Genomic DNA, 12319 nt, shown 5'->3' with positions numbered 1-12319 from the left:
TGAGCTTTACCCACCAGAACAATTTGCACCAGTCTGGACCAGTACTCCTCAGGCCAGTTTAACTGTCGAGCCACTTTCTCAAAGTGTGGGAAAAACTTGGCTACCTCCTTTTCATTGAAGGGTGGAACCAGCCTCACATATCTGCCAACATCCCAGGTGTTCTGACTAGGTGTCGAACGAGTCAGCAGGGATGGTACCTCTCCCCATTCTCTCTTTAACTCCAGCTCCTTGACTTTAATTTCCTGCTGACGCGCCAATTCACGGTCCTTTAACTCCCTTTCGGCTCCTCTCTCCTCTGCTTCGAGTTCTCTTGCAGCTCTCCTTTCCTCTGCTTTTTTTTGTCTTCGAACCTTTCCTGGAGTTCTCTTTCCACTCTCCTTTCCTCTCTTTTTTTCTCTTCTAACCTTTCCTGGAGTTCTCTTTCCTGTACTTTTAACCTTTCCTGGAGTTCTCTTTCCACTCTCCTTTCCTCTGTTTTTTTCTCTTCTAACCTTTCCTGGAGTTCTCTTTCCTGTACTTTTAACCTTTCCTGGAGTTCTCTTTCCACTCTCCTTTCCTCTGTTTTTTTTCTCTTCTAACCTTTCCTGGAGTTCTCGTTCCTGTGCTTTTTCCCTTTCCTGGCTCTGTAATTGCATCTCCAGTTTCCGGAGCTCCACATTTTCTTGCTCTTCTGGTAACCAATCCCAGGCTACCTCTTCCCATTCTTTTAATCCCACCATAGATTGTATCACCACTGTCTGCAACTCTGCCTTCTTCATATTAGTTCGGTCCTCCAAGCTAAAATGTTTGGCCAATTTCCAGAGGTCCGATTTTACTCACGCTCTGAATTGTGCTTCACTAGGGGTCACTGTAAACTTCTCTGCGTCAAACTCCATAGTGACTACTGGTAACACCTGCTAACCTTCACACAATAAATTTTTTACAAACAAAAACAAATATATATATATATTTTTTGTTGTTTGTTTTTTGGTAAAAATTTGGGAATGTTGGAAAAAGTTCCAAATTTGAGAATTCTGGGAATGTTAGGGAATTCTTTTCCGGACTAAATTTAGGAATTTTTAGATCCCGGACGCAGATCCAATTGCGAGCCCACGAATATCAATTGGACGAGCCCCCAATTTCTGTTACGGGGTCCTCCCCTTACCTCTGGTCTCGGTGGACCTCCGAACCCCGAGAGGGCCCCGGCAGAAAGATGTGTTATCCTTGGTTGAAATCCAGCAAATAATGAAACCCTCAATGGGACCAGCAAATGAAACAGTCAAATCAATAATGCAACCACACCAGGTTATAAACAAACAATAATATATTATAAATCACACACAAAGAGCCATACAACAATGGGGCAATCACCCCTACTTTCAAATCTTACGATGATATCCTTGTCAAGCCCCTTAACCCCACACTCACGGCACCTCCCCCAATGTCTCTGCACCCCTCCAAGGCGAAGTCCCAATGTCTCTGTGCGCTCCCGCGATCGGGGAGTCAAGGCCCGATGGTCAATTGAGGCGTAGGCGAGCGAGACGACCCCGAGGTCACGTGCTCAGCACCCAGAAACACAGCGGTAGAAAGGAACCTCACAAAGATGCGCTCCGACGTACACGTTGCGGTTCAATCCGCGAGCCTCCGTATAATTCCCACGTGCCCCTTTCTGGCACAGCCATCCCCGGCAAACCACCGGGGAATAATGCCCAGCCGACACGACAAAAAGCTGTTCACTGCAGGTTGCTCGCGTGGCGAAGATGGCGGACGGCTTTCACTCCAACCCGGGCTTTGAGGCCCGGATCCTCCGGAATCTCAATGAGAATACCTGACGACACAGGCTCCACGCACTCCAGCGATATTTCTCATCGCCCGAACTTCCCTTCAAGGACGCAATGTTCACTCGCACTGTACGTCGAACGCTCGGGCCGGAGCTTCAACAACCACGTCTCTTTTCGATGTCCTCCCGCCTCTTTTCTCTTCGCTCCACCTCTTGCGGTCACGATCCGGATTTCCAGCCACATTTTACCAGGAGTGCTTTTACATCTTTTAACCACCACAACCCTTTCCCTTAAGTCACAATAAGCATAATATCTAGAACCAACAATGATAACCACAACCATAATGAGGGCCGAATCCATAACAGTACTTTCACATAGGTTGCAAAGACACAACAGGCAAACAACATACGGACAAGATGAAATAGCTAGCTTAAAGTTTCCAGTGAAGGACAGCAGTGGAGCTGTCTACACAGTAATACAGGGAAAGCAAAATGCAATAAGGTAAGAAAAAAAATTGCCCATCTAGTTCTAAAGCTCTGTGTGTTTGTATAATCTCCAAACAAATACTGTTTGCATAATCTCCGACACCATTCACACTCAATCCCCCAAGAGGCTTAACTTTTTGTATGCGTGAATACTTTACTATCGTGTCATTTGGGCCAAGTGAGAACCAGTGTACGAGCTCATCAGCATACAAATCTTTGTGCCAATATGGTCGACTTGTCTCTACAATTGTAAAATCTTAGTCTCAGCAGAGGATAATTGACGAGGTAAAAGATAAATGATTACTCCTGCCAGTACGGGACTTGAAATGACGTATGAATGCTGAACAAGGCCTTCCGTGCATGCCCTGTGCGTGCGTTTACACTGTTCGGTTCGGCTCACCGGGCACTTTTAACCTGCCGTTTCTAGCATGAAATGTGTAATTCAAACATAAATTTAGTCTTTTTAACATAATTTTCAGCATTTCGACAAAGAGTGGCACTTTCAAAATGGTTAACCACAATTGTTCTGTTCCTAAATGCAAATCTGACTCAAGTAAATATAGGATAAGACATGTGGGGTTCCTAACATTTCCTATTAGTACAAGTGAGCAGTGGCAGTGGGTATAACACACAAACACCATTAATAAGTTTGTCAAAAGGTCAAAGGTCAGTGTCACCTAAAATCATCAATTTTCATGCAATTGACCTAAATCTTAAGAATTTGCATATTGGGATGATGTCATTTTGAAAGTCCTGTATTGCAGATGAGACACGTAATTAGGCTTTTCAAATAGAATGTGAAATCAAATACACATTCTGATATATTATAATCCAATGGATGTCTGGTATTCTTAGCGGTTAGGGTGCCGGCTTGGGATCCAAGGATCCTGGGTTCGAATCCTGGTCATCGCTGAATTAATCCCAGGGGGGTTGACTCAGCCTGTCATCCTTCCGAGGTGGGCAAATTGAGTACCAGTTCACTGGTAAATTCCCTGTGTCGCAAGAGGCGACTAACAGGGTTGGTGGCAGGAAGGGCACCCGGCCATAAAACATAGCCTCAAAAATGGGACCACGGTCCCCCCAAAAAAGGCCAACCACTGCTCTGTGGGGAAAAATGGCCTCTAAAGGTGGTCAATGGATGTCTGGTATTATCCAATGAATGTCCAGAATGTCAAACGCTCAGACCAACATACTTAAACAATGGGGAAATGATTACGTTCATTATTGCTCGACTTACCTTTCTCTTAATGTCGGTGAACTGAGAAAACATCAGAGACCAATAAAAGGAGACTTCAGCGATGTAATACCAATAAACCTGTGTAGAGAGGGCCTGGGAACATGGAGGGTTAAAAAAATAACCTCATTTACAAGCACAAAAGGAATTGAATTACTTTAATACAGCATTATTCTTTGTAAAAATCGGAATTTTTTGTAAAACCTTCATTATAGGAAATAATGATTTGCAGGAATGTTTTTTAGTCATAACATAATAACAAGCCATTAAAACTTCGGGAAGCAGGTGGTTGGTAATGAAGAAATGGATTAAGGGTTTGAATACAACACATCAAACAGATAATTAGCAAAAAAGGTAAAAATGATCAACATGTTGAACAAGATAGAAGAACAGGATTCGGATAGAAGAACAGGATAGAAGAACAGGAACAGCACTCTCATATCAGTAGTGTAATAATGTTGCTTCTGGGACACCTCCGTTTAACATGGGAAATCCCTATCTAATGTCATTTACCCCCTTGTCTTTTTCAAAAATCATAAACACCTCTATTTCTCCCACCCTCATCTTTATGAACCTTTTGTCTGTAGTACCTATCCTTAATGTTGTTCATTAGACCACTCAAACACTACAAATATTTGTTTTCTCTTATAGACCTATCATCCTTCTTCTACATATCATCTGGCAGATTAATCTTTGACCCACTCAAACATTGACCCATTCACTTCCATATTAATTCTTTCCCTCCCTCATTGCCCCTAAACACCTATATTTCTCTCACCCTGTTCTTTACGAACCTTCTAACCTTTTGACATGTTATCCTTATTCATTAGACCACTTAAACACCTGTGATCCTTCTGACCTCATGGACCTTTTAACCTTTTACTCTTAATATCATCTGGTGAATATAACCCACTCAAACAACGACCCTACAAATATTTGTTTATGCGTGGGAAATAATTTAATTCTCCTACAACTCTCTTCACCATCTAATATATTAACAAAAAATATGTTTGAGTTTGGTTCTTTATTAAGATATTTTAACTGAGCTAAGATAAAATGGTAAACCTCCCTCAATGTTCTTGCTTGAGCGCCTCCAGTGCCACATACCATTTTTAAATTAAAGTATATATTTTCCTGACAACCATCAAAGTTTTCCGTCCACTCAAAAATATTTCCATCTTTTTTACCCAATTCACCGGTATTTAAATTAATTCTCTTATTTGTTTTGTGAACTTTTTTACCAGTTGCCTTTTCAATTATACCTATTTGATATTTTTCACATTCATTATGTTTTCCATTTATATACCAAGGTTGATTACACCTCCACTCTTTAGTCTGGTTGATACTTGGTTCTATCATTTATATAATAGTAAAAAAGGCGGCGGTAGCCCGTTAAAATCCCCAACCCCCCCCCCTTTTTAACTTATCACTTATATATATCTTATCACTTATATATATCTTATCACTTATATATATATCTTATCACTTATATACTTATATAACCATAAGGGAGACTATCAATTCCATTTTCTAAAATAAACCTCTTATCATCAAAAGCCCCCAATGCTTTCTTATTTATCTCTTCTGAATATAATTGATGTTTATAACTTCTTATTCCATTAATCTTTCTAAACTCTTCTTTCTTTGTTGTTAAACAGTTATAATAATCCTTAAAGTTTATTGTTTCTTTAATAACATTTTTCTTTACACCTTTTAACTTCTTATCAGTCTTTTCAACGTTATTCACAATGTATTTATAAGCATAAGCCTTTGACCTCAATCCCACAAATTCACTCATAACATTTCCTCCTAATTCATCCTTGAACTTTCCAATCACCTTTTTATTTTTAGAAGAGAACAACTCACTCTCTGGACTGTAATTACTCGTGTCATAGATATTAATGTCTCTTTTCATGTCTGAATAAACATCGTTGGTATTAATTTTCAAAATAAAACTATCTGTATCCATATAAAGTAGATTAACATCATTTTGATATTTCTTCCTCAAGTTATTATAAAAGTAATCATACATTAATGACTTTGATAAATCAAGAATTGTTGTTCCAATATAAATAGGTTTGTTCATTTCAATACTCTCTTTAATCAAATGGATCGCACAAAAGTTCTCAGTAAAGACCTCAGCTCGAGTAAAACTCGGTCTATTAATTAATTTTGATGCTTGTTCCCAAGATGTTGATAGTCTGATATTTTGTCTTTTCCTCACATTCTCCATAGTCTTACCAAAGACCGCATTATTCATCAATTTATAAAAGTCTTTCTCAAAATCTGTTTTTGACTCTGTTCTTCTTTGTGTATTAAAATCAATGTACCCCTTTAACCAATGACTTTGATTGAACTTTAGAACCCTATGGATCTTCTCTACTCTTAGACCTTTTGATAAATATTGTCGCAAATTTCTTTGGTGTAGAACATAATTTTTCTTGTTATATAATGTAGTAAGTAATTTTTCTGTTGATTCACCTATATCAAACGATCGTTGATAATCACTCAACCATTCTTTCTTTGGACTTGCTTTCTCACAAGCAAATGGGAGATCTTTGTGTAGGTTATGGAGTTCCTCTGGATATTTTAAATCAATTTCAAAATAATAACCAACTTTTTCTTCATCCAATTCTTTTTGTGTAGAGATACATACATCTTGTAAAACGTTTTTGTAGTCTTTTTCCTTTACCCATCTAAGTTTTCCATAAGGAAGAGCCTGAGACATTGCCCAGCCATACAGGTTGTTCGCGTCATAGTACATCAAGTAAGAACTCTCTTTCGTTGGATCATAATTTGGAAGATATTTGTTATTTGCTTTTGCGTATCTACTCGAGCAGACTTGTGAAATTCCACCTCTTTTTGCCTTTTCAATCATCAAAAGCATATCAACATCGGTTATCAAATCCAAATCTTGTTTTGTCATTTTCAACATCGCACTCCAGGCCAATCCAGGTGCTGTGTAGTAGTGAGCAGGATCCAATCCATATCCAGTGCGACAAACAGATCTAAAGGCTTCAAATACATCGGCCAATAAAAGCACATCAGTTTTGAGATACAAATCGTGATACTCGCCAAGATTCTTGATGTTATATTTTTCCCAAACATTTTGTGCGTGTACATAATCTTTATCAGATATATGACTATTATTTAATTTGTTATAGAAATTTTCTTTTGAAGGAAGTTGTGTTTCATTGAATCTCTCAAATGAGTCCATATAGTCATAGGGGTAAATTCCCTTTTGTGTTAGAAAATCTTTATCTAAAAAATACTCTGAAAGACATGGAAACTCTTTTAGATTTTGAACCAAGTTAACCAATGGACTTGCCATGAATTTAAATGTATCAAGAAATCTGATATGAGTAATAGGAGATGTGTGAATTGTTTTTGTGAATGAAATGTATTTCTGATCCGTGTTTGGAATTGCTGAGATACTTCCAGAAGTCTTTGAGAGTTCCTTGATAAATAGATGTGTATCATAATGAGCGTTGTTATGAAGAAAGACAGGAATGAAAGAGGGGAGTTGATAATTAATATTACAACTTTGATGAGCCGGATCTCTATATTTACCAGTGAGATGACAATGGTCTCTAACCTTTAGACCTTTACCAATTTTCTCCTCACAAATATGACAGACATTGTTTTTTATAAATTCCCTTTTTTCTTTACTTGTTAAGGACATTGGTTTATTGGTTTCTCTCATTATCTTGGTTAATCGAACACAGTCTTTTTCTAGTCGTTTCACAAACTCCTCTGGGGTATTTGAGCCTCTATACATCTCTAACTTGTTATATTTATCACCAACGGATGATTTGATATAATAACAAAAACCACAAGGAGTATGTTTTTGATATTTATTTGTGTATGATTCTTTTGGATCTTGAGAAGCAGTATCAATTTTTTCTAAAATACTTTCAAAATCAGCATATATAACAAATGGATGTTTGATCTTTTTATTTTCATCTTTGAATGTGATCTTTGAGCCTTCTTTAGGCATATTGATTACCGTTGATTTATGTTCGCCACAATAATTTGAATGTTTATCTAATCTTTCTTGTGAATTGAAGAAGTTAAGACAACGCAAACAAATATATATTTTATTTGTTCTCTTACAGACTTGTGGTTTTATTAATTTAGCAATATCTTTGATGTATGTATAATGTGAATTTTCGTCTGAATTAAAATATAGAAGATTAATATGAGTTTGTTTACAATTGTCAGAAAGCTTTAAAACCTGAATGTTGTTTGTTTCTGTTAGACCATAAACATTAACTGATAAATTATTCATCTTTTCAAATTTAGGAATATCATTTAAAGTCATCGGAAACTTTAGATCTTTCGTATTTAATGTATTCTCATATTTTTTATAATGAGATACTCTTTCATCATGAAAATGTGGAGGATGTAAGTGTGCTAAAATAGACCAGAGAAAACATTTATTGTCTTTATTTTTGATATTGATAACTGCTTTTCTATTTTTGATAACACTGGGTAAATCAATGTAAGAAGAAGCTTTTAGAGGATCTGATTTAAGAATATGAATGTCTATGTAAATAATTTTTCCTATATTGAATCCACTTCCTACGATTGAATTATCCACATCTTGCTCTTGTTTAATAAGTTCATCATAGACTCCTGATGTTTTAAAATCTTGATATGAAGATATAAAGTGTGGCTCAGTTCTCATGTATGGTGCATCTATAACTCCTTCATCCTTTGTCATTTCTAATTTTACTCCCATATAAAATTTAAGTGGTTTCATTTCCTTTAGTGTTTTTTCAATCAACGTTTGAACAGCAGGTTTAACTATTTCTACAGCATCAACTATAGACTCTGGTTCAGGAGGTTTGAAGTTAAAGACTCTTATTTTAATATGTCCTTTGAATGCTCCATCAGAGTTTTTAGTTGTGATAAAATTTGATAAATGTAGATTTGTTTTAAGATGTATTTTGAAGCCTTTCTTGAGGATATTTTTATTACATGTAGAACAGTGTTTTGTTTCAGGTGGAAGAGGGGAAAGTTTGTTTAAAATGTTGTATGTATGTTTTGCGGTGAGAATATGTTGTTTATAATATTTTACTTCCTTCTCGCAAGTATCACAATAAACCATATTTATAGCGTGAGAAAACGTGGTGTTTTATATATATCACTGTGCTTAAAATAAAACACTTTTGAGCTTTACAGCTCCGTTTTATATATATCGCTGTGCTTAAACTAAAACACTTTTTCACTCAGAATCATCTAAGTCATAACTATCACATGAATACTCAGAATCATACTCAGAGTCATCAATAAAGCTACTCTCATAACTATCATTTGAGCACAAACTATTAGTATCATAACTATCATCTGTGTTCAATGAAATACTATCATCACCATCGTCCAAGTTCAATGAAATACTATCATCACTATCGTCTGAGTTCAATGAAATAGTAAAATCTTCACTGCTGTATTGACTCATATTTAATTAGCAAGAAAAATATTCCCATCAATATCTATATACTTTCTTTCATTAACAGATTCAATCTCTACAATTTTTATATCAAAAGTTATCTTTAAATAATCTCTAACTATCATAGAACGAAATGACATTTCACCAGAAATATTAACATCATTCATTTTACTTAGATCTACACCCTTTGGATTATTAAAGAAAATACAAATGTCTCCTCTAGAATTATTAATGGTCTTATCATTCTTTTTCAAAGTATCGTGGTCAATCACTTTTTCAAGCTTTGAATAAATTGCCAGGAGTAGAGGAGAAACTTTTGTTAGATTTACTTTAATGGATGTCTTTCCAGGTATAGTTAGAGCTCTTCCTTTAAATGAAATAGAGGGGCTCATGTTATTTTCCATAACTGGTTTTACCCAAAAATTTCCATATTTATCTTTGTTCAATTTAACATCTTTGACATATTTTTCTATATCTTCCACCGAAGTAGAGATTGATTGAAATTTGTCTTTTGTGCTTTGAAACATTGTATTTATTAATGAATAAACTTGCGTTTAGTTTAAGTAAAAATTTACCACATAAATATGATAAGTTCTGAAGGATATTTAGAATTTCCAGACTCTCCATATGATAAATTAGAGAATTGTCCGGCTTGTGATAGAGTGGGGCTTAATGATGAGGATTCATATAAACAATGTATTTTCTGTGATTTAATTTTAATTAATGATAATAAGAAATATAAAAAAATATATAACTCTTTTAAATTAGAACCAAAAATGAATTACTTTACAAGATTAATAAGAGAGATGAATGTTAAGTATTGTGATGATAATACACCATTTCTTTCAAGGGAAGAGACTAATTGTATTGAGGAAATGTATAAGGGTTTAATGATATTTATTATTCAAAATAATTTTAATGGAAATGTTAATACAAGATACTATATAAATAAAATAATGGATTATTTTGAAATTAAACCCGAACTCAGGATAAAATATAGAGTTTCTCAAATAGCTCAAAAAAAGTTGGATAACTTGTTTTCCAAATATATAAATGAATGATTTTTTACCCGTTTGGGAAAATAAGATAAAATTTAATAACCATAAAAACATTCCAAATTCATTGAGATGTCTAATAGTTGGTTCAAGCGGATGTGGAAAAACCTGTTTACTTTTAAAGATGCTCCTTGGTTCTAATTTTTTAGATTATGATAATTTAATAATTTTTACAAAGTCAAGTTTTCAACCCGAGTATCAACTACTCTCACAGGGTTTTAATGCGGGTCTTAAAAAGGAAGACATTATCGGTTTATTTAAACTTCAAAACAAACTAAATGATTATAATATTGATGATATAATACAATTATTTTGTGATACACAGAAATCAAAATCGAAACCCATAACTTGTATTCTCAGTGATAATACGGATGATATACCTTCACCTCAAGATTTAGATAAATCAAAAAAGAACCTTGTCATCTTTGATGATTGTGTTAATGAGAGAAACCAAACAGTAATGGATAGCTACTATACAAGAGGGAGACATTCTTCTTGTAATTGTATATATCTTAGTCAATCATATTTTCAACTCCCTCGACGCTCAATAAGAAACAATGCCAATACTTTTATTTTATTTAAGTTAAATTCAATAGATGTAAATAATTTTTGGAGAGATAATTGCTCTACGTTATGTAGTAAAAAAGAATTTGAAAATTATATGAAACACACGATTGGAAAATATAAATATATTGTTGTGAAACAAGATGAGATACTAAATGATATTTTTCAATAAATAAATACAGAAAATGAATACTGAAGAAAGAGAAAGAAAGTTTAAGGAACATCAACAATTAGTTTCAAAAGTTGTTAAACAACAGGAAGAGATAAAGAAGAAACGGAGACAGAAACTAACTGGTGAAGAAGCCTTTGAAAGAAAACAAGAGAAATTCTTTAAACCACTTTTGAACACTCAACACCCTACAGTTCCCACGGTAGAATTTACTCCGAAAAAACTTCAAATGCTCAAAGATTTTAGTCAGATAACAAAACAAGAACTTGGTGAATTAGAATATGATGACGAGGGATTATTTCGGAAACTTGAGGAGGTAAATCAACCCCCTAATTATGTTGTGGAAGCTCTTCAAAACAATGAATATTCGGCGGGTTCAAAAACCAGAGCAGGTCTCATTCCAACAGAAGAACCAGCAGTGTTTCATCTTGTGGAAGAAAAGGTATTGATATTTAATGATGAATTGATGTTCTTGAGTTCTACTCAACCAAATGTTAAATTAACTCCAAGATTAATGTTTCTTCTAACAAACCCCGGATTCAGCGGTTCAAAATATTTTGAGGAACCACTTGATATGGAAAGAGAGGAAGATAGGGTATATATTGAGTTGCTAAATGCACTTGATTATGGAGTTTCTGTTGCTGGTAAAAGTAAGAAGAATGAGAAGGAGAAACATATTATTGATGCTTTAAGTAAGCTTGGTTCGGGTGTTAGTTTTCTTCCAAATGACCCATCACAATTAGTTAATAGGCTATTATTGTTGTTAGGTAGTAAGAAGGCTGGAAACAACAATTGTTTTAATGAATCCTCAGCCATTTTAGATCAGTTGATGAACATGAAAATAATTAATAAATGTCAATACAAAGATATTTTATTAGATATTAAATAAGATGAGAAGCACAATTCTTAGTTTTAATTTCACAACGAGCGATTACACAGCTTCATTCCCTTACCCACTACAACTTGACCCCCTTACCTCATATGAGGCTTCTTTGTTGTCAATGGAGACTTATAATACCTTGTTTAATATCACAGAGAAAAACAACAAGTTTAGTTATAATCCAGGAAGTGGATATAAAACTATAACCGTTTCACCCGGTGCTTACGAGATTTCTCAAATATCTTCAGAAGTCTCTCGCCTTATGAAAGAAAAAGGTGATGAACCAAAAAATATTGTAATAGATATTCAAAAACACACTTCAAAATCAACTATTAAACTTAAAAATAATTATAAAGTTGATTTCACCATTGAAAAATCGTTTAGAGAGCTATTGGGTTTCTCTTCAAAAAAGGTTGAAACTAACGGAACGTTTTACAGTGATAATGTCATTCAAATATCCTCCGGTATAAATTCAGTATTAATTCATTGTGATTTGATTGATGGTGCTTATAACGATGGAATAAGAACAAATACAATATTTTCATTCAGCGCATACTCAACCCCGATTGGTTATAAATTTAATATGGAACCAAAAAATCTTGTCTATTTACCTGTGTCAGGAAAAACCATATACAGAGTAAATTTTAGGATAACCGACCAAGATAATCGTATGATATCCTTTAATGATGAAATTATATCCATCAGAATTCACCTACGTGA

General features: G+C 34.8%; 1 protein-coding gene across 1 annotated transcript in view; it reads right to left on the bottom strand.

Annotated features, from left to right (window-relative positions):
• Positions 1-12319, bottom strand: part of LOC137431655 (ceramide synthase 6) — a 117980-nt gene that overhangs the window by 32480 nt on the left and 73181 nt on the right. Inside the window, exon 8 of the mRNA XM_068123217.2 lies at positions 3483-3575. Within this exon, the coding sequence (XP_067979318.1) occupies positions 3483-3575 (93 nt within the window). The remainder of the gene's footprint in view (positions 1-3482; positions 3576-12319) is intronic.

This window comes from Myxine glutinosa, chromosome 7, assembly GCF_964187855.1.
Source record: "Myxine glutinosa chromosome 7, kmMyxGlut1.1, whole genome shotgun sequence".
Lineage (NCBI taxonomy): Eukaryota > Metazoa > Chordata > Myxini > Myxiniformes > Myxinidae > Myxine > Myxine glutinosa.
This window is presented reverse-complemented; position numbering and strand designations above follow the sequence as displayed.